Source organism: Candoia aspera, chromosome 4 (assembly GCF_035149785.1).
Source record: "Candoia aspera isolate rCanAsp1 chromosome 4, rCanAsp1.hap2, whole genome shotgun sequence".
Classification (NCBI taxonomy): domain Eukaryota; kingdom Metazoa; phylum Chordata; class Lepidosauria; order Squamata; family Boidae; genus Candoia; species Candoia aspera.
The window spans coordinates 117556734-117579360 of NC_086156.1; the positions used below are offsets into that span (position 1 = coordinate 117556734).

At 55.7% G+C, this 22627-nt stretch overlaps 1 protein-coding gene across 4 annotated transcripts; it reads left to right on the plus strand.

Annotated features, from left to right (window-relative positions):
* The first annotated feature begins 951 nt into the window (after positions 1 to 951).
* Positions 952 to 21682, plus strand: ZBTB4 (zinc finger and BTB domain containing 4). 4 transcript variants are annotated; one of them, XM_063301680.1, is made up of 4 exons: positions 1180 to 1362; positions 6315 to 7208; positions 9476 to 9558; positions 14080 to 21682. In XM_063301680.1, exon 4 carries the CDS (start codon positions 14095 to 14097, stop codon positions 17821 to 17823), a length of 3729 nt encoding a protein of 1242 aa, XP_063157750.1. In that variant the 5' UTR covers positions 1180 to 1362; positions 6315 to 7208; positions 9476 to 9558; positions 14080 to 14094; the 3' UTR covers positions 17824 to 21682. The 4 variants fall into 4 exon arrangements, with proteins under 4 accessions (XP_063157748.1, XP_063157750.1, XP_063157747.1 ...); XM_063301678.1 differs by lacking the exons at positions 1180 to 1362; positions 6315 to 7208 and adding an exon at positions 952 to 1139; XM_063301677.1 differs by lacking the exon at positions 6315 to 7208.
* Positions 21683 to 22627: the final 945 nt, after the last annotated feature.

Below are 22627 nucleotides of genomic sequence, written 5' to 3' on the forward strand. Positions count from 1 at the left end.
GTTTGGCCGGGCCTCGGGCTGGGCTTGGCCCAGGGATGCAAGCTCACCAGAGGCGAGTATTGCGCACGCAGGTGATGCCCCAGTCCTGACGTCCTCTGCTTCCTGACTGCAGGGTGGCTGGTGCTGTGTGACCCATTAGAGAGTGAGGGGCATGGGGAGGAGGACGGGAGCGGTACAGTGGAGGGGAAAGACCCCTACCTGGGGGGACGAGGGAGGCACACCCACCTCTGGCCTTCGCCGGCTAACCCCGCTGCACCCACCAAATGTGTGCCAGCGCTTCAACCGCCTGGTCTGGCTCCCTTGCCCAGGAGGGCATTGTGATGTCATCCTACATCTCTGTGACCTCATACCCCACAGCTGCTGGGTGGGGGGTCACCGGCTGCCAGCCAACCAGCTGAAGGAGGCCAGCAGGTTACCCCCCGGAAGGCTTTGGGGAGCTGGCCAAAAAAGGGCCGGGCCTCTCCTCCGTTGGAGCCGGTTTTAACGGTGTGGCCCGAGGGAGCCTGGGGTTCCCGGCGGCTCTCCCCGCGGAACGCTCAGCCCGGCGCCTTCTAGAACCGAACCGCGGAGGGGAGGCCCGGCCGGCCGAGCCGATTCGCCCTCGGGGCGCCCGGCAGCCACTCTCCCCCGCTCCGTTGGCTGCCCGGCCGCAGATCTGGGGCGGGCACGGTCCGCGGGGCAGGGATGCCTCCGGCCAGACGCGCACCGCGCAGCTGGAGCGCGGGCAGAGCGACTTCCCGTCGGCCCCACGGGCCGTGCCCGCCCCGCTTTGGGGGCAGGGGGTTCACACGGCCCGGAGGAGCCCGAGGCTTCCGCGCAGGACCTTCGCGCCGCGAGCGATCTCCGTGGGGCGCCGGGCCCGGTCTCCCGCGGCCGGCCGGCTGGGCTGCAGCCGCGCGAGCCCTCGCCCTCCCTGGGCATCGCCGCCCCCCGCCCCCAGGCGAGAGCCGGCTGCGTGAGCCCGCCCCTCCCTCCTGCCCCGGCGTCTCCGAGGAGTGGGCGTCGGCGTCCTGCTGGAGCGGGGCACTCTGCCCATGCTCCCGGCGGCCTTGCTCCGCGGGCCGCCCCCCCCCCGCGTCGGGCGGGCTTGAGCTGCGCGTTCGCGCCGGCCGCTCCAGGCGCTCGTCCGGATGGCACGGGTAGGTGCGCGGGCCAAGTTGCGTGCGGCGGGGCTGAGCCGCTCCAGTTCGGAGCGATGATGTCAGAGGGGGCGGCAGCGGCGAGAGCGGCGGCGAGACGGGGCTGAAGGAGCGGGCGGGCGGGCGGGCGAGCGGCGCCCGTGCCAACCAGGCAGCGAGCATGAATGGCGGGGCGAGGAGACTCCATCTTGGGCTGCCCCCGGACGCTCGCCTTGGCACGCAGGTAGGCGCCCGGCGGGGCCCCCCGCTCGGCCGGGCCCGGGGAGGCGAGGCGAGGCGAGGCTGCCGCGGGGGCGCGCTCCGGCCGCGCAGCTTCCCTGCGCCCCCCGACAGGCGGGCAGGGCAGAGCCCGGCGGCCCTGGCTGCAGTCCCCGGGCGGAGCGCGCCCCTCCTCCCGCCTCGCCAACTAGCTGCGTAGTTTCGGCGCGGCTGGAGCCGGAGCGGGGCGGGGAAGGGAAGGGAGCCGCCGCCGCCGCCGCTGCCAGGGCGGCGCTGCGCTCTCCGGCTCCGGGCGCGTCCTCCCGGCGGGGCTCGGCGAGGGGCGCGGAGCCGAGCGCCCCCTCGCAGCGGGGCCGTGGCTGCCGCCCACGGGGGGCTCTTCGGAAGTTGAGCCGGCCCGCAGCGCGCCCCCCCGGCTCGGTTCGTGCCCGGCGCGGCCGGGGGCTCCTGGGGTGCCGGAGGCGGCCCTGCGGCAGAGAAGCGGCAGGGCATCCTTCGGGGCGCGGGGGCAGCGGCGGTCCGGGCCTCCCTTGGCGGATCAGGGCTGATCGGGGGATGCCAGAGCTGCGGGGGGGGGGGCGCTGGGGGGCGGAGGCTCGGCTCGGAATGAGCGGCCTGTTTTGGAAAGCCTCGTCTGTGCGGGGGGGCGGTTGTGTGAGTGGGGGGTGGAGAGAAAGATCTGGATATTTCGAAATTGCAAATCGCCTTTCCGTTTGTCCTGGAAAGAGGCACCTTCCCCGGAAACTCACTCCATAAAGAGGGCAGCGGGGGGGGGGGGGGCTGCATTTCGAGAAGAGTTCCCCGCGAACGCTTCCTCCTCCTCCTCCTGTTTTTCTCCCCCAAAGGACCCACGAGATGTCCCCCGGGGGTGGGGGACCCATCTTCCAAGAGTCGTACCTGCCTGCCACCCCCAACATCCAGTACTGCCCCCTCCTCCGCGTGCCACAGCAGATCCTGCGTGTCCAGCTTCGTGCACGCCAGGCAACTTCTCAGCATGTTGGTGACGGGATGTGGCCTTTTGCCACTCATTGTGCCCACGTAACATGGTCCAGTTCTTCCCTGCGTGCACAGATGCGCCCCCACTCGCAATCATTCTCCTTTTTCCTTCTCGGCCTTCCCTGCAATGCCATCTTTCAGGGTCGCGTATGGGCCGCGATTTAGGCAGGCACCACACATACAACCGGAGGGAGGAAGGATGCCGCGATCCCACCCGCCCTCCGTCCCTCTGAGCTGCTCTGTGCCAAAACCGACCAGAAGACATTTTGGAGCATGCCAGGGGTGTGTCGGGGGCCCATTCCCACCAGTTGTGCTCCTGGGAACCCCCTTGAAAGCAGCAGGATGGGCAGGGAGGATGCCTTGCCACCTGCTCCCGCCCTTGGCCACTCCGGCAGTTGGTTTTCTCTCCGGTGCCCTGTGTTTGCTTGGTCATCCTCTTGAGCAGGAGTCGGGGAAAAATGGCTTGCATTTTTTAAACATTTGTGTCAGTGGTGGGTGCTCCAACAGGGTCAGCATCCCAAGTTTGGGGAATCCATTTCAAAATCTTCAAGGTTGCAAAATCTTCAGGCTGGGTCTTCCTGCCACCCCACCCCCACCCCCCAGTGCTTGATTTGGGAGAGATAATCCTAATCTACTTCCTGCCATATTTACAGCCTTAGTTTGTTTCCCAGGCAGGGCGCATCGCCCTCAGCTGCACCCCTGCAGTGCCTTTTTAATGCAAATCAAATCAAATCAAATCAAATTGCCAGCCCCAGCTCTTCCTTATGCGCATTTCCCAACTGCCACCTTTGGCTGTCTCCAGTTTTGCTGTGTGGTCCCAATTTCCTCTCTTTCTCCCAGAGAAACACAGAGAAAACAATGTTCTCTAGCCACACCTCCTGTCTTACCAGCGCACTATGTTGACTTGCCATTTTCTTTCCCTGCATTTGCACTTTTTGCCCTGAGCTGCAATCTGTATTCTTCATAACCCGTGCTTCTCCATGCAACTTTGGCATTCGCTCTTACATTTTTGACTCTCCAAAAGCGCCCTCCCCTCCCCGTTCCTGGTCTTTCTTGCTACCATTTTCACACCTCCTAGGGCTGCTATGCTAATTGAGTTGCACAGCCTTGCACAAATGCGCACCCGTGGTGAGGGGGGCAATGTGGACGTGGCAAACGGCTGTTGCTCTTTCAAGCACACGTTTCTCTGTTGCTGGACGTGGCTGTGGGGGGGAACGCATTTGTTGCGTAACTGGGAAGGTGTGAGTGCAGGTGCAGGTCCTGCTGTCGCACACCGTCTTGGGAGTTTGGTGGGGGCATTTCGTGTGCAACGGTGCGATCCATGGGAGTGCGTCTTAAGGGACTGCAAGTTGAGTAACTGCAGCACAGGGAATTTTGTGCCTACCTAGGGGTGTAAATGCAGAAGGGGCTTCCCTGCAGTTTTAGGCCTGTTTCAACAGCAACGTGGCATCACCCTTTTTTGCAGCAAACGCGGCAGGGGAAGAAAATGGCACATGCAGACACTTCTGTGTTTTTCGTGTTTTCAAAACACACTCTAAACTTTTGCTGGAGCGTGCAAGCAACTGGGTGTTAATTTAAGACTCCCCCCTCCTCCCCCGTTTCAGATGAGTTTCGGAGGCTATGGAAACTCTGATGCGCTCACAAAACCCGCCTGGCCTGGCCTTTCCACCTCCCCGCAGCCAGGACTGCTGGCTAGAAGAATTGCACATCTGGTACCTTCCTCAGTCCGATGCCCTTCCAGATGTGTGGGCAGCACGCCCCTTAATCCCAGGGCCCCCTGCAGGCATGGTGTGCCAAAGCCATTCCTAATGGCGGTGACCCATTTTCAAGGAGTGTGGCCAGGCACTAGGTCCCCTTTGACCTGGCATTCTCTCCCATCTGCGAACTGCTGGAAACTTTGAAAATTCAGAATATGAGAAGTAGAAATAGTATGGTGAATTCCTTCCAGGCACTGTTGTGGGGTCAGTAATGATGCCAAGGCAAAAAAATAAGCACTACATGGTGCCTTTGGGTATTCGGAGCCCGTCTCCTGTTCCCTCGTGTCATCGTGGCTGAATCCCTTTGCTCTTCCTGGCTCCTCTTAACGGCATCCCCCGTCTAATCTTGTGCTGTGGCTTTCTGGGATGCTGCTCAACCAGGCCGGCGTGCTTATCCTGTGCGGCGTACAGCAGAAACTTTCGGGAACCCTGCTTGCTGCGTGAGCCACAGTCACTCTAGCAACTGATTGGGGCTCACGTCAAGAAGGGAACCCCCTTGTTCCAGTGCCAGACCGGGTCTGCTTGGGGGCAGCATAGGAGGCCAGTTGCATTTTCCCTGAAGTGGTGTTTCTCAGCCTTGGCCACTTGAAGACATGAGGACTTTGACTCCTAGAATTCCTCAGCCAGCAATGCTGGCTGGAGAATTCTGGGAGTTGAAGTCCACACGTCTTCAAGTGGCCAAGGCTGAGATACACTGCCCTGGAGAATCCCAGCCTTGCCCCCCTCCTTTGTTCTCTGATTGTTTTTCCATTCCTGCCAATTTAGCCCAGCCTCTTTTGCTGCTGCTAACGGGAACGAGTGCTTTTACATTGAAAGGTCATCCTCATATGGAAGGCTTCCCAGCTGAGAGGGTGGCTTTGGAGCCCTTCAGCGGGGCCTTTCGGGACACAAGATCTTCACTCCGGCGTTGCATGTTCTCTGACCTTGGAGATTATAGTGGTTAAATGCAAATAAAGACTTTACTTAGGAAGTTTCAACCCCCCCCCCCCGCAATTCCCTGGTTAAGCTCTAATCAGAACCCCCATTCAGACTTGCATCCTGTGCTCTTCTTATTCCAGACCTGGATGGCCAGCCTCCCTAAACTCCATACAGGTAGTCTTCGCTTAACGACCACAATTGGGACTGGAATTTTGGTTCCAAACAAAGCAGTCGTTAAGTGAATATGATCCGATTTTATGGCTTTTTTGCGGTGGTCATTAAGTGAACCGTGTGGTCGTTGGGCGAATCACGCGGTTTTCCCCATTGGTTTTGCTTGCTGTAAGCCATCTGGGAAGGTGGAAAATGATGATCACGTGACTGTGGGGATGCTGCGATGGACCGGCTGCAAGGTGGTTTTTCCAGCACTGTCGTAAGTCTGAACCATCACTAAACAAATGGTCATCACTAAAGTGGTTGTTAAGCGAGGACTACCTGTACAGAAGCTAGTACGTGAATGAAAAGAACGTCAGTAGAAAGCAAACTCACAGCTGGCATGGAAATAATAAATCTGTTTTAATGATATGAAGAGGAGGCTGGTTCCCGCTCCCCGGCCCGTGTTATGGGTACCAGATGGGCTCAGGAGTATAAAATGGGGGGTTGCAAGCCAGGTTTCTGGGCAGCCCCTGGATTAAGAGAAAACAAACGTGGATGGTTGCAACTTCTGTAGCATACAAAACCAGATTGATGGTGCAACGTGTAAGAGACCTGGGCATGTTATTGCTTGCGTTCAGCATTGCTTAAGGAGTTTGATGCTTTTTGGTTTTTATTCTTTTCTTGGCAACCTCTTGGTGGGGGTGTCCAACCTTTGTAAGAGGAGTTGTCCTCTGAGCCGAGGAATGTCGCGGGACGGGCCCTCCCTGCATCTGTTTGCACGAAACGGCGCTTTGGGAAATGTGTTATTTAACACACACGCACACACACACACACACGCACATCGGTGCGTTTGCGCGCACGTGCATGCAGAGGTCAGCGGGGGTGTTCGAATGTGCTAGGGTAGAATCTGTGTTCTCGGGATGATCGTCGGAGAAGGCTTCAGAGCGAGTTTTGTGCAACTGGGCTGGCAGTGCTGAGCAACCGCATCCAAATTCTTCAGGCTGGCTTTGCAGAGGGGAGTGGCTGGGACAATGTACTTCCTGTTCGGTGCCTGCCTCTGTCTGCTTTAGAGGGAGGGTGAGTGTGCATCTAAACAGAGTGTGTTTATCACTTCGATATTTTTTTTGGGTAGTTTCTGAAAAAGCAGGGGAAGAGAGGAGGAACAGAGGAAACAACATGATACCATAAGCGATTCAGCCAATAATGCATTTTCATCTTGTGAAAACTGGCGTACCCATTGGCTCTGGATGCTGTGAGGTTTGGACTGGGTAATCCTTATTTTTAAAGGAACAGCAGCCTCAATCGCTTTGGATTTTTCTGCTCCTGGTACCGAGTCCAAACTTGCCTTTCCTTGGCAAAAGCTGTTCCATTCAGCGTCTCCGGCTGTTGTCTGGGCGGACTGTGAACTCGGCCCACCATCCTGGTCGTAAAGGGTTTTGTCTGCAGCTCACAGGGTACTTTGGAGGCCGGAAAAAACACACAAGTGTTTGGGTGTTTCAGTGGTGACACCTGGTGTTGTTTTCTGGTTAATGATTTGTCAGTGCTTGGCTAATCCTTTGGCTCGGAAACAGTGTTCCTGCCTGATTTGAAAGAAAGACTCTGTTGTAGTTATTAATTAGCCGTCTATTGGACCCTGCTGCTGAGATTGGAAGCTACGTCGGGCCGTGCCGGACAAGCCACCAGAGCTGTTTGACTGACCCGCCGCATTGCCTGCGCTCCACTGTTCGTGCTGCGTTTCTTGCTGGCTTCCAGAGATGGGTGTATGTGCACAGGTGGGCTTGCGTAATGGTTTAATCCAATTTTACACAATGCTTCACCAACCTTGCGCCGGGCTGTACCGCCTGGTGTGTGTCGTTTTGAACTCCTAATCCTGATGTTGCAACTACTCCAGACTGGGTCCAAGACTTCTGAGCGCTGACTGTACTGTTGGCTAGTCTCAGTTCCAGCTGCCGGCCCTGAACGCCCTGATTCCATCCAGTACGTACGTCACAGAATTGTTTTCAGATATCCTTCAAAAGCCGCAAAAGTGAGTTCTCTCTTCCAACCCATGATTTTGCCCTAGATCTGCCCATGTTCTCTGCGTTCCTGACTATTCTTTTTCAGGAATTTCATAATGCTTACTCTGTGTAAAACCCAAGTGCTTAATGCTGTTAGGAATTACACGGAGACCTGCACAATTGGATAAGGCCACCCTGCCTGGCCCACATTTCAAAATTTCACCCGTTTCTAACGGACACGAAACATTTTTGTCGTGTTTTCTTGCCATACAGAGCCACATCTCTCTTCCTCCTAGCCTGTACCAAGTCGCACACATCCCAGTCTAGTCTGTCGTGAGTGAGTGTGACAGATCACATCCCAGTCTTCGTTTACATTCAGCTGCACCACACGCAAGAAACTCCGGGTTCAGATGCGTATCCATACAGATCACAAGATCGCAGCAGTCCACAACTCCAGATAATCCTTGCGGCTTGATCTGGTACGCAGCAAGTTGATGCTGCCCGAGTACAGCAGGCAGTGAGTTTCTAAGGCTGCGGCCTTTCCGCTGGCAGTTAAAAAGGATCCCCCCCCCCGCCATTTCCACTCCGCCTTGCTGCATTTTTCTAGTGCTAAACTTGGCAGGTGGATGTTAATGCAATCCAGTCAGCTCTGCTGAGATCAGAGGCTCTCCGGAAATGAAAGGGGATCAGGTTCCTTCTGCAGTGTAAGCTCAGAGGCTCAGCGCCTACCATGGCTCGGGAGGTGTGCTCTCGAAATGCGCAGGGTCTTTCGCCTCCGTTGATTCCAGTGAGGACAGCAAGATTGTTCACCCAGGATGGGGAACCTAGACGGCTGTATCCACAGAGGGGATGGTGGGGGAAAGTGGCGATCTGGGAGTAAAGCGAAATTGGGCCACAGTTTCCAAGGATCTTTGTATAGTACCTTTGTATTGTAGTCTGGATTTACACCCAGGATATACTGTTGAAAATTGGGGTGGGAGATGGAGAGGGACACGTCTCCTTGGTTGAGAAACAGTGCTACAGTCCCTGGGTGCTCCATGAATGTTCTAGAACGCAGGTAGCGCATCGCCGAATTCCCGCTTCCGTTTTCTCTGGGCGTAAAATGGTTAGAATCAGCAAACGTAGGAAGGGAGGAGACCCAGCTATTGGCCCCTTACAGCTGCTCTTATCAAGTATCTGGATGTGTCAAGAGGTTGAACATAAAAACCGAGAGGAGGCTGGCTGGTCGTGCGCTGCATCTCTTTAGAACCTGCCATTTGTTGATGAGGAACATCATGAAGTTATGTTTTTCCGGTATTCCAAATGCCTCCCAACTTGGAAGTTTTCAGCATGGATTGCCCAGATAGGAGACGGGAGAAGTCAGAAAATTATTTTTAGTGCGTAAATGCTGGCACCGTTCGTGTTTCGTGACTTCTGGGGTTCTGCATTGGGTGGCATTCCTCTGTCCCAACAATAGATAGCATTTCTGGGAAGCCTGTTGAAAGCAGAAGAGTTTTCCTAGTTTTAAGTGATCCTCCAAAGATACTTTAATAAGTAAAAAAACATAAAGTGGGAATCGTTTTCCCTTTTATCTTTGGTCTGAATCCTAGTGAAGGTTCCGACTAAATAACAGGAACTGGAAATTTTATTTTTCTAAAAGGGAGACAGTGAGGAAAACAGAGCTTGTAATCTTCCGAAAACGTTGTCTTCCTTGGCAGTAGAGCCTATCAGTTAAGATTCCAGGAATTTGAATTCCCAAGAGGATCAATTCCATTTTTTAAAACATCAGAACAGATTTCCAGTTGTTACTAATGAGGAAGATAATTTTAATCGAAGCCTTCCTGGAGGGTAGAAATTTCCAGTGCTTTTTCATACCTCCCTGGGGGCTAGTTCCTAACTCATATATTCCCTGCTGTAGCATCTCCTTATTACTTTTGCAGCCTCGGCCTGTCTCGCCCAAAGATTTAACGGTAAGCGCCATGCTTGGCGTGCAAATGGTCCCAGTTGCAGTCCTGGACCTTTCCAGGCCAACCCGCCAGAAGGAAATGCCTTCCTGAAATCTGCCGGTTAGCACAGAGGACCCTGAGTCAGGTGGGATGCTGCCTGTTCAGGCTGTTATTTGTCCTTGTCGTGTGCCGTGATCCGATTTGAGACAGTTCTGCAAAAGAAAGAAAGCTGCCATGCTCTTGACAAACTGCAGATTTTTCAAACTGCCGAAGGGAGGCGGGAGGAGATTGTTTAGATCTGGGGTAACACAGGACTGTGGATGGTTTAGATCTGGGGTAACACTTAACGCAGTGCCTCTTTTCTTCTCCAGAGGGTCCAGCTCAACCCCATTGGGAGAAAACGGCGCGAGGAGCACCGGCCCAGATGCCCAGTAGGTCTGGTCAGCTTGTCTAGGTAAGGCAACCTCCGTCCCTCTGCCGTTCTTCCGGGTCTTGCAAAGGTCTCCTGTTGGCAAGGGGGTCTGCAGAAGGCCTCGCCCGCCTGGCTTTCCCCACCCTGCACCCACAGGTGGGTCAGGACTGCCGTTCCCCAGGCCCCGCTCCAGCGCAATCCTCTGGGTTCCGAAGGGCAGGAGCGGCATTGCTACAAGCAACAAGGGCATCACTTGGCCAAGTCTGGTCTAGCCCACATGGTCTCTATGGAAATGCTGCCTGGTTCCAGGCGGGTTTCCTGTTCCGATCTCCATAGCAACCGGGGCTGTATCTAGGCCAGTGACTCCTTCTCTACGGCAACGGTGCCAGGATGTAGGCCGGACCCAACTCTGAGTCCATGACGACCAGTGTTGGGTTGGGAGGCCTCAATTTTGATGTGTCTCTTCTTGTAGACCCCATTTTTGGCTTATCGCCGCTTTCCAGACTAGTCCACTGGGCTTGTTATTTTTAGCGTGTTTTCCACTTTTTGGAAAAACAAGAAGTCTCACATTGCACCAGACCAACATGGGTTAGGCTGGCTTGGAACAATGCCAGACCTGTATCCAGTTGCCGTGGCAACATCAGGGCGGTCAGGGTTCGGACCTCTCTTTGGAAACCAACCTCCTGTTTGAGGGACTACAACTCCCAGCATTCCCAGCCGGGGTGGGAAAGAGCCGTAGTCCAGACATCTGGAGAGCCCCTGTTTGGGTGCCGCAAGGCTGTGGGTGCATTGCAAGTCTGCTTGTCTCAACCGGCGTTTGCCTTTGGAACGGACCTTCTCCTGTTGAGGATTGGGATTGAACAGAAATGTCCAAAAAGACTCTCGGCCGAGCTTTCGGTCCCTCGCCGTAATGGGGGCGGGGCCTTCAAAAAGGGGATAACGCTGCCTCTCCCAAACGCCTGCATTTCCCCTTCCTCCCATTGCTGTCTGCTGCTGCTTTGCAAATGCAAATGCCACCGGGACACCCTCAGCCCCCCACGTGTCCAGATGGGGTGGAACATTAGATGCACGCAACAGGACTCGGACATAGGTTGACTCTCGATGTTCCCTGGGCACCTGCAGGCAACACTGCAGTCCGTAAAAGCTCTTTTACAGTCTAAAAGCGAGGAGACTTGCTGTGCAAATGAAGCATAATATTTGGGAAGGAGTGGGGCATCAGCAGGTGTTGGCTCCATCTGGACTTCTTTCTGGCAACGCAGCTGTTGACGGCAGTTCGTACTGTCAGTTGTCAATTGTCACAAGATCAGCGTCCTGTGGGCGGGCACCGTGTCAGGGACTTCCACCACCCTTTCCAAATCCCATTGACCAAAGGCCTTTTGCAAGCTGCTTCTCTCTTTGGTGGGCTGTTTCTATGCCCATATTTCAGATAGGGAAAACTGAGGCAGGGCACGGGAGACTTTGTTTGAGGGCAGCCTCGCTGGCTGGGTCGTATTGGCCACCGATAAGCCCGTTGGACAGTGGCAAAGCAAGTTCTCCCAGGGGGTGCTTGGATTTCTGTTCATCAGGTGGCGCACGTTTAGGGTAACAGAGCGGAATTGGTTCTTTATTTATCTTTCCTCTGTGTTACTCAGAGCAAGATAAGTGGAATTTTCCTATTATTCTTGCCCCAACCCGGTGAGACAGGTTTGGTCAAGGTCATCTGGTGAGACTGATATGTACACAGGGATGGGAAGCCGTTCTGTCCCCGTGCGGTTTTGTACGGCAAGGGAGAAAATTTAAAATGTCAGGAATTACTTGGCAGCGTTCTTAAGCACCTGTGTTGATGTCTGGGGCACCTGCAAGTTCTCCCGGGCTGCGCAAGGCAACAGCGTCTCCCAATTAGGAAATAATGCATTTCTTATTTTGAGGCGATCCAGATTCTGTCTCCTGCAGCGCGCTCTTTCTCTTCCTGCCCTGCCAGTGTCCTGCTCCTGGCTTTGCATTTCATTTTCCACGTTGGTGCAACAGTCCGCTGCTATTCTCCCCCCACCCCTCTGTCCCTGTTGCCGCTCCCTATCCAATCTGCTGACATCAGCCGCCATGACTCACAAGCAACCCAGCCCTATAAAAATCCATTCTGCCTTTTCTTTTCTTTTCCAACCGGCTTGGGCGTCATGCCGTTCATCAACGCTCCCCCGTTTCAGAGGCCTGCCCAGTCCCACCACCTTTGCCCGTAGCCAGCAGCAAAGATGGGATTCCTTCTTTTCCGCATCCCCTCTTGCTTTCCTGGGGTGTCTATGTGCATAGGTGGGGGGATGCACATGGGTAAGTGCAATTTTGCTCTTTTCCCCTTCCTGCAGTTGCTCACCTTCCTCATCCAGGTGGAAATGCTGACAAATGTGGGTGGAAAAAGTGTGCCGCGTGTGGAAAAAGTGTGCCGCGTGTTTCCCAGATGTACATACTGGACAATTTTAGGAAAGCCAAACAGGTCCTAGGGAGCACACCGCCCTGTTTCTCTCTTTTGGACTTCAATCACAGAAACTGTCTAACATTACAGGAGGAGAGTTGTGTTAGTCTAGGTAGCCAAAAATCTGAAGGAGTCCGGTAGCATCTTTTCCGACTAACACGTTTTTTTAAAAGGAAGACGCTTCTGTGAGCTTGTGAGAAGTGGTCTAATTTCTGGTTAGGTCCTCTGTGTGTTTGCGGAGCGTCCTTCCCCACGAAGCTAGAGCCGTGTGCTGCAGAAACTGAGTCATAGGTGAACACAGGCGGCTCTGGGATTCCAGAGTGGACAGGACTACATCTCCCAGTTGCCGCAGCACAACGCCCAGTACTGAGGGACGCTGGGAGATATGGTTCCATCTTCTTTACCCAACATGGTGCCCCTGAGAGGGCCAGGGAAGTGGCATTTGTGGGCACTGAAATCCCACCGGTCTGGAGGGCAAAGCTTCCAGAGAGATCTTTTGCTGTGGGATCCTCCGCTGGATGGTAGATCCGTTGTGTCCTTCTGGAAGGAAGCCCTGGGGTGTTCCCAGGGGCCTTTGCCAGTTTGTAGCATCTAAAAAAGGTCAGCAGTGTCTCAGACCTACTGGTGGAGGGACGCGGTGCCCAGATTTGAGGGTGCCTCCTGCTGTTGGCAGCCAATTGGGAGGCCCCAATCTCTGGGGCTGAGGCTTGGGGTGTTCTCCGGGGGGACCCACGTCTGCCTCCTGCCCACCGCTTAGTATGTCCTCTGTGGCCACATTCAGTTGGACTGCTGCATCCCCCCTCCTCAAATCTTTGCTCCCCACCCCACCGTGGCCTTCCCTTCCCCCTCCTCTGTTTCTCTCTCCTCCATCCCGGCCTGTTTCCATAGAAACCCCTTTTCCGTTTGGATACTCCCGTCACCGCCAGGAAAGGGCTCTGAGCGTGCGCGTGTGTCTGAGCCAGACAGACCTCCTCCTGGAATTATTGTTACTGTGTCATACAGCCGTATCTGTCCTCGCTCATGCATGCACGCTTTTCCTACGTGTGCAAATATGCAGGCTTTTGCAAAACCCTGGTTAGTTGGCAGTGAGGGGGAGCAGACAAGAGACAGGCTCAGGAAAAAATGGAGGGCATCACCATTCTTTTGGGCACACCTTGAGAGGACACGAGGAACCGGCAGAGCCAGGCTGGTGCCAGCTTTTGGCACAAGAGGAGCCAGGCCAGCACCTGGGCTGAGAGGCGAGACCTTGGAGTGGCCCTGGGTGCCTAAGTCAAGGTGGAGCAAGCTGAGCTCTTAAGCTGAGCTGGCACCGGAAATGGTGTCCTTCAGCCATTTTAGGCTGCTGGGAAGGGAATCCCTTGAGCAAAATGGCTGCAAAGGGGAAGAAAAGGCAGAATGGAAGGGAACAAAGCTGCATCTTGGGAAGGCACAGATGTGCTTCCTCGAGCTGTGGCCTGCGGCTGGGGTCAAGCAGGCCTTTCCCAGGTGCTCCTGGCATGACTGTGCCAATGGCACACCAGGCCTGTTTGGGGCCTGGAGAAAGCAGGACCTGTGTCTGCCAGCTGGCCTGCAAAAGTTGGCTGCTTCCAGCCGTTCCTCGGTTGGGCAACTTCCGCCGCCTTCCTGGATCCCAGGAGCTGACATCTCCTCCTTCCCCTCCCACTTCTATCTCCAAAAACCATGTCCCAGCAGCCTCGAGTTTGGTCTTTTGGCCTCCCTGCTGCAGGGAAACCCCTTTCGGCCATGGGCCGTTGTCTCCTCTGAGGCAGATGTTTTGGGATCCTCCTTAAGTGGCCCCTTGCCACTTTGCAGAAGGACCTGGATTCACATTTGGCAGAACCCCTTGTTTCCCCACCCTTTGTTTCCCCAAAGAAATGTGAATTTGCTCTGGGGGCCTTTCTTGACTTTTGAGACTAGATAGAAGAGTGTTTCTCAACCTTGGCAACCTTGGCCAGCTATGCTGGCTGGGGAATTCTGGGAGTTGAAGCCCACACATCTTAAAGTTGCCCAGTTTAAAAAACACTGAGATAGAGCCCAGGGAACTCCCGACTCCAGGACCCCGGTCATTGCCCAGATCCCTGACGTCACAAGATCTCTGTCTCTCCTTTTTGCCGTAGGTCTGAGGCAGCACAATGGCTCCAGTTGTGGAGGTCACGGACATCAGCCACTCCAATTCCCTTCTGATCCAATTGAACGAGCAGCGCCTGCGTGGACAGTTCTGTGACATCACAATCATTGCCGAAGACACCAAGTTCAAGGCCCACAAAAATATTCTCGCCGCCTCCAGTCCATACTTCAAGGAGGTTCTTTCCAAGGAATCAGTGTGTCGCCAGCCGAGCCAGATTCTAGAGCTTCCCGACATCCAGGCCAAAGTCTTCTCGGACATCTTGAACTTCATCTATAATTCTCGACTTTCAGTGCCCAGTCCGGCAGTCGCCAAGGAGATTGGGGCGGTTGGCCGGCGCCTGGGCATCTCCCGCTTGGAAAACCTGGATGACCCCTTGGCAGATGTCAAGATGGACAGCTCTGGCCTTGCCTCTGCTAGAGCTTGCAGTTCGCCCATTGACCTGACCTGCCCTTCCCGCTCTGCAGAGCCTTCCAGCCCTGTCTGCTTCCAGGATTTGACCAAAGCATACAGCCCCGGGCAGGACACCCACCCTGACTCTGAAACAGAAACTGCCAAGATCCTCTACAACCTCAGCTCTGTGGCCACCATGCCGCCTCCCCCATCCTCTGATCTGACTTTCATGCTGAAGGAAAACGTTGGTTGGGGCCACAGTCTCCCTGGGACTCCCCCTGCCACCTCTGCCAACGCGAACGATGGGGTGCAGGTGCCGGCCGCTTCTTCCTCGCCCCCATCCCCATCCGGGGCTTCCTACCCAGCCAGCAGCACCTTCTGTTGCGGAAGCTGTAACCGTTCCTTTACTACGTCTTCTGCGCTCAGCCTCCACGTGAAGCTCCACCGGACGCGGCGCTCGCTGTCCTGCCGCCACTGCGGCAAAAGTTTCATCCACGTCAAGCGGCTACAGACGCACGAGGTCTTATGCAAGGAGGTGGAACCACCAGAGGAGAGTGCCTCTGCGGACAAGGCGCCGCCCAGCCCGGTGTTGCCTTCCAAGCCCACGGCAGCAGCATCTTCCAAGAAGGGTGGGCTTTTCCGCCATCGGGGCCCCCCAAGGGTGGACTACATCTCTGACCAAGACCACTTTGTCAAAGTGGTGGATGGTCACATCATCTACTTCTGCACCGTCTGTGAACGGTCCTACATGACCCTTTCAAGCCTCAAGCGCCACTCCAATGTCCATTCCTGGCGGCGCAAGTACCCCTGCCGTTACTGCGACAAAGTTTTCGCCTTGGCTGAATACCGCACCAAGCACGAGGTCTGGCACACAGGGGAGCGACGCTACCAGTGCATCTTCTGCTGGGAGACCTTTGTTACTTACTACAATCTGAAGACCCATCAGAAAGCCTTCCACGGCATTAATCCTGGGCTTATATCCTCAGAGAAGACCCCCAATGGGGGCTATAAGCCTAAACTTAATGCTTTGAAACTCTACCGCCTCTTACCCATGCGTTCCCAAAAGAGGCCGTACAAGACGTACAGCCAGGGTGTGGTGCCAGAGGACCTTCTGCGTCCAACTCAGGCTGTCCCCATGACGCTGGGTGAGGGTGACTCACTGGATGGGAACTTGGTCTCCTCGCTGAGCACCGGTGACGTCGCTTCTGTGTTCACCCCCAAGAACGCCTCCTTGGAACTGCCAGAGGCAGAACAGTTCCAGCAGCAGGAAACCACCGGTGCCGAGGAGACGTCTGTCCTGCCAGCTGCTGGTGAGAAGGCTCAGCTGGACAAGCTGCCGCGGTCTTTGAGCACGGAGGCTCCCACAGTCATCGCCTATGGGCGCCCCGCCTCTTCTGTGATCGTTCACAGCACCTCGGTAAAAGCGCAGGCTCCCTCGGTGATCACGTACAACAGTAAAACTTCAGGTGCCCCATTAAATGCGGGGTCTCCACCATCACTGTCACAGCCTCCACCTTCTCCAGTTGTGGCCAAACCCATCAAGAAGCAGGTGCTGAGGGAATACATTCAGTCACAGAAGATGGACGAACAGGCTTTGGACGAGGACGGGAGTGAGCAGGGGCCCAAGGCGAGGGGGCCGCGGGTGGGTCGCACCATGACCTATATGGCCAAACCGGCCTACGTGGGAGCCGCCTCGGAAAGCCGAGCCGCACCGCTCTGCCAGATCACGGTGCGCATCGGCGAAGAGGCCATTGTCAAGCGGCGCATCTCTGAAACAGACCTCATGCTGGACAAGAGCAGCCGGGCCGGAGGCAGACGCTTGGACTTTGGCAGGGACCAGAGCAGTGAGAAGCAGCAGCCCTCGCTGCCCCCCATACTGCACGGCAAACGCGCCGACCGGGCGTACGCCGAGAGCGGCGAGGAAGAGAGCGACCGGGGAGACACAGAAGACCAACTCTGGCGCCCGTACTACAGCTACAAGCCCAAACGGAAGCCTTGCGGGGGGGGCGGCAACGGCGCGGGCAGCGCCCTGCCGAAGGCGAAGAAGTCGCGGTGGCGTCACAAGCTGCGCTCCCTGCGGTGGATGAAGCGGTCGGAGGAGGCCGAGGAGGGGGCCAGAGTGGGAACCAGCCAGCCAGGGTCTGCTGAGGCATCCGGGGGGCAGGGAGCGGCCTCCGAAAGGGACGGGACGGAGCCGCCAGCCAAAGCGGGGGGCGGGCGGGGCTCCGAGTGGAAGCATGAGTGCAGCGTTTGCGGCAAACTCTTCTCCGCCCTCAAGAAGCTGAGGAAGCACGAGCGGGTGCATGGGCGCCTCGGCAAGGATGACCAGTCCCTGGCGGCCTTGCCCACCGCCCCCCACCGCGTGGGCCGCAAGCCTCTGGTGAAGTTTGCTTGCGCCCATTGCACCAAGGTCTGCAAGACCGCAGCGGCACTGAGCCGCCACATGAAGCGGCACGAGGGCCAACGGCCGGAGCAGGTCCCCCTGCCAGTGCTTACCACAGTCATTGCCTATTCTAAGAAGGCCGCTGAGGTGCCCCTGGCCACGCCCCCGCCAGTGGTTAAGGAGGAGACCACGCAGGAGATGCAGGTCTCTTCCTCCAGTGGGGAGGCTCCCGGGGGCCAGCCAGAGGCCCCCGAGGAGGGGCATGTGGAAATGGTGCCCTGCAATGGGCACACTCTGGCCCCTCTTCCAGAGGAGGAAGACTCACCGCAGCAGGGGGGAGATAAGCCCCCTTTTCACGAGGAGCTGCCTGCCCACCCGCCGCCACTACAGGCAGCCGCCACCAGCCTTGCTGAACTGCCCCCGGGCCTGCCCCACTCTCTTCAAGACCCAGTCATCTCCCACACGGGCCTGGTCCAGAAGGAGGTTCTGGCACCGCAGGAGATGGCAGAGGACCGTTATCCGGTCCAGGAGTACCCCTTACCGCTGCTGGTGCCGGGCAGCTGCCGGAGCAGGAAGGATCTGGAAGACAAGCCCTCGTTCCTGGCTTACCCCAGCGCCATCCAGTTCAACGCCGTGGGCAAAGCAGGGGGCAGCAGTGGAGACGGCAAAGTCAGCTTCTACCCTGACCCGTACCCGCTGATGTATGGGCACCAGTTGCTAGCCGCCTATCCGTACAACTTCACTTTGCCGGTGGCTTTGAACATGGTTGTCCCGGATGACAAGGGACAGCCGCTGCCCTTCCTGCCCAGCGTCTTCAGCTACTCGATGAACCCATGTCGGGGCGTGGGGCACGACGGGGGCCCCGGATGCCACGGGGGCGTGGGGATGGGCAGTTCGGCTCGGGAGGGCAGGGGGGAGCCCGCGGCACCCGAGAGGCTGAAGAAAGGAGGTCTCCTTTGAGGGACAGCGGGCCCACGGGGCGGGAAAGGGGCCACCGGATTACGCGGGGGAGGAAGTCAAGGCTAGAAAATGGCCGAGCCCCCTTCTGTTCTGAGCAGGGGCGTGTGCTTGTGAGAACCAGCAGGGCGAGTGCAGAGGGGCGCCTGAACCAGGGCGGGCGGAAGGGAGCCCCCCCTCTTCCTACCAGTGGCATTTAGCACGGGACGTGTCGTAGAGAAGACTTCTTTAAAATAGCAAAAATAGGTACAGGGTACCCCCATTCCCCCTGCCTGGTTCCTCAACCCCATATGAATGTTGTTTGTAGACACAAATGAGAGTGAATTTGCACAAGGAACCGTTTTTCTTCTCTGCCCCCTGCCCGCCCCCGCCGCACAGCAATTTCTGGCCCTTTTTCTTCGGTTCCTGACCTTTTCGCCACTCCCCCCTACTTTTGCTGCTGGTGGGGGCACTGTTTCGAAAGGAGGGGCCTCTAGTGTCACTCCTCTCCTGCTGGGGGTGTTTTACTCTGTGGATCCTGTCCCTTCCTCCCCCTGCCCCCCTCCCTCGCCCGGCTCCTCAGCTTTGCTGCGCAGCAGCAGCAGCTGCCGGGGAGCAGGAGGTGGCAGGGGGGAGCGTGTGCGTGCGTTTTGTTTTCCAACTCGCTGGAGATGAATCACATTTTCCTTTTGGCCAGAGGAAGGCCGGGGGGGTTGGGGGGGGAGGCCACGCTTGCCAAGTCGGAGAGGAACGGAAGGACTTTTTTTCTGGGTCTCTAGGATCCCACCTCGGAAAGGTGGAAGGACCCTCCCCACAAAGGTTTGCGTCATACGGTGGCCCCCACCATCCCCCAGCCAGCACACACAGAGGGCACCAAGGGGGGGGGGAACACGGCTGGCAAGAGGGCCTGTGCGGGGTCAGCAGGCTTGACGTCTCTGGGGCCAGCAGCAAAACCCACTCCCCCCCCCGCAACCCCCTCAATATAAATGACCAAGGATCAGCAATAGGTAATTTTAGCTATACATGTAATAGTGTTTTTTTAAAATAGGGTTGTGTTCTGTTTTTCAAAATGGGTGGCCTAGTTTAAAGTAATAATAATGGGGCAGATATCCCTGGTGAAATCAGTGGAGAAAAAGCCTGCATGGTGTGGGTGGCTTAAACTGTGGGTCCCAGGAGGAAGAGAGGGCTGAACAAAGGCATTTTGTCATGGACCAACAAGGTTCGCGACACAAAATCCCTGTGGGACAGACCTCGAAGAGGGCCACTCCAACTTGCCCGAAGTGGGCACTCCTTCCTTTCTTCCCTCGCTGGCCCCCCTCCAAAAAACCCTAAGTATTATTTGGGACAAGGAGAAGTTGAGCTCCAGTGATACATTCCGGGAAGAAAAGAAAATAAGAAAAAAACCCTGCACAGTTTGGGGAAATGAAAATTTATTTTTAACAAGCAAAACAATAGCCGTTTTCCTGTTAAAAGCCAAAGCTTAGACCCAGTGAACTTTTCGAGTCTTCCCCGATTCAAAACCCCAATGTGCTCTCGCACGCGCCCCCGTCACCGACTTCGATTGATGAGTGTTTTCCAGAAGGACCAAAACCTGGACATTTTATTTTAGTTTATTTTGGAAGGGAGGATTGCAAAAACTGTTCTAAAAATAAATTTTCACCAATTGTTCTATCTGTAAAATTTTATTTTAGATCAGTTTTTTTTCTTTCTTCTTTTTTTAGGAAGATGGAGGGGGAAAATCCAGAATGTTGCCAAAGGCCCTGCTGCCTGGAGGATTCTGGGAGTCATAGTCCGAAACCCATCTGGAGGTTGGAAAGACTGGCCTAAATTTCACAGCTCCCTTCTTGGCAGAGTAGCCATCTTCCAAATTAACATTTTTGCCCCCACTGCAGGGCAGCCTCCAAAGGTTCCCCTTCTCCAAGTCTTTTTCCTGTGCCAGTCATAGATGACAAGCCACAGCAGCATCGCAGGCGTCACGATGTGAATTCACATCATTTGCAGGATGACGTCATGACCTGTGTGACGTTCTTTGTGACCCCCTCCCTTCCCCCTGTGAAAGACCCACCTGAGCTCTGCTAAAACTGGGAGGGTGTATTGCCACTCCGCTTTGTGGGGAAAGGACAGTGTTTTGACAGGGGGCTCCTACAGGACACGTGCACCCCCCCATGCTTCCAGATGGACGACCATTTTTTGAGTTGCTGCTCTGGCTGTGTCCTTGGTGCGCACAGGTCTACAGTGGAGGTACAGGTAGTCCTCGCTTAACGACCACATTTGGGACTGGAATTTTGGTGGCTAAGCAAAGTGGTTGTTAAGTAAATCCAACCTGATTTTATGACCATTTTGTGGAGGTCATTAAGCAATCACCACGGGTGTTAAGTGAACCACGTGGTCATTAAGCAAATCATGCAGTTCCCCATTGATTTTGCTTGCCGGAAGCCAGCTGGGAAGGTTGAAAATGGTGATCATGTGACCAGGGGATGCTGCGGCAGTTGTAAATGAACCAGTTGCCAAGAGCCTGAATCTTGATCATGACCATGGGGACACTGTGAGGGTTGTAAGTGTGAGGACCAGTGACAAGTTGGTTTTTTCCAGCACCATCATAAGTCCAAACCACCACTAAACAAATGGCCGTTAAGGGAGGATTACCTGTACTGGGACAGCTAATGAGCTGGAATAATACTGCAGAATCAGGCAGGGGTGTTGGTGCTTGGGCACAAGGACGGTGGCCTTTGAACCCTGTTCCAAATGCAGAATTGGGACCAGAGTGCTGAGGATCGCAGGAACGCACCTGCACCACTGCTTGTTTCAGGGTCACCCCAGAAATGCGCCACAGTGCAAAATCTCTCCCTTCCCACGCCACGGATGAAGCAGCTCCCAGACGCTGCCTCTTTGCCGCACCCCAGTATGGCAGGGCTGTGTGCACCAGCGAGTGACACACACACGGCCCTCCCTGGTTTACTGCTGCAGTGGAGTCAAACCGTGATGCGCATGGTTCTGCCCATCCATCTCCCCCACCCAGCACTGACCTGTGGCCCCCTCCCCCCCTCCTTTTCTGCTGTGACTTCTTATCCTGACGAGTCTTCCCTCCCCGCCTGGCCTTCCCAGCCCTTCTTGCTGCCAACGTCTGATGCATTCCACCGGGGCCTGGTTAATGGCGGGCTGTGCTGTGCTGTGCTGTGCTGCACCGGGATTCCCACGCACACTTCCCGTCCTTCCCATGCACGGCCCCTCCTGTGCTCTTTGCCCCCCCACCCGTTACATGAAGGGCACGCTATCCACGGCTGGGGTTCTGGGATATTAGGGTACTTTCCTCTTCCAATCTTCTCCTGGGATTTTGGGGGGGCTTGCTTGCAGATCTGATGTAGAGAGGCCTCCGACAAACCAGGTTACAGCACGCTGCTGCTCTGCGCTAGGAGGCAGGGTTGCTCCTGTGCCCCCCTCGACCCCAGCGGTTTCCTGGGGGAGGCTGCATTTCCAGCAATGCACCCCTTGGTTGCATCCAGAGATGGGAGGGCAAGGGAGACGGGGTTGGGGATGGGACTGAGCGAGAGCACGCACCAAAGGTATTTTGGGTGGCCCCCTCCAGCAGGGCGGGAGGCTCTGGGTTCTGGGGGGGGCGCGTTGGGGGCAGAAGGGCGGTCACTGACATGTACATAGCAGTCCGTCTCTCCAATCTTTTGCACTTTGTCACTGGGGGGCTCCGGTGATTGTTGACCGTTTGCTACTGAATGTAACTTGTCTTATTTTTATTTTTTAGAAGCACCTCTAGCTAGTTTTATGGCACTTTAGATATTTACTGAAACTGTTTAAGGAAAATAACAAAAGCAAAAAAAAAGAGAGAGAGAGGAAAACAATATCAAGAGTTAGGAAAAAAAGCAGGAAACCGATAAAAATACGTTGGTAATAATCAAGAGGAGGAATAATAATTTTCTGCCGCTTTTTCCCGGTCTCTGTTCCAAGGTGTGACAGTGTGAGGAGTCCGTTAGACAATTACCGTATTTATCTTTCTGCATCTTTGTGTGTAACTCAAATAACTTCTTCAGAATAAAAATGACAGTTATATGCTGATGGTGACACTGTTGAAAAGCGTGTCCAGCCACCATGGCTTTGTGGGTTGGTAGGGGGGTCGGGGGGGGGTCAGAAAAGTCAAGGTGGGGGCCACGCCAGCGATGCCTGGCCCTTTCTGCAGGCGGGGCATCCAATGCACAAATAAAGGGGTGCAGGCGCGGCCCCCACCTCGACCTTTTGGATGTCCCTGTCCGAGCAGTTGCTGGTTCTGTCCTTCAAGAAACGCCCCTCTTCTGCGCAAAATTAGCAGCCCTCGATCCGGGATCGTCCAGCGATTCATCCATCCTCCGTGGCCTCTGCTGGGAACAGTTAAATTAGTTGCAATGGTGCTCAAAATTGATGGCAAAGCCAAGTGGCGATGGCTGCAGCGGGGATGATAAAGGCCTCCCCGGCCCAGCCTTGGCGTCCTGGGGTTGTCGGATGCTCCTTTGGCCAAGTCTCTGGCCAACAAAAGGAGTTGCTGGGGAGACCCTCGCACACCTCTGGCGAAGCTGCTTGGTTTACAGAGGCAGTCTTTTGAAGCACAGGGGTTTGGAAGCAGCCAAGGGACCCTAACCAGTCCTGTCCATCCCAGCTCTGTTTAGCTGGAAGGGGGACACCTTTGGGGTGGAAAAAAGGGGGGGTGTATGAATGAAAAAAGAGGGGAGTCGGGCCTTGCAAACAGAATCGGGCGCTGCAAAGAATGCATGGCGGGTGACTTGGAGGAACAGAACCCCTTTCTAGAGGTTGCTGATTTAAAAGGGGTCAGTGTAAAACTCCA

Coding starts and splice junctions, on each gene's coding strand:
- ZBTB4 (XM_063301678.1), top strand. CDS start 14,095: ATGGCTCCAGTTGTGGAGGTCACGGACATCAGCCACTCCAATTCCCTT.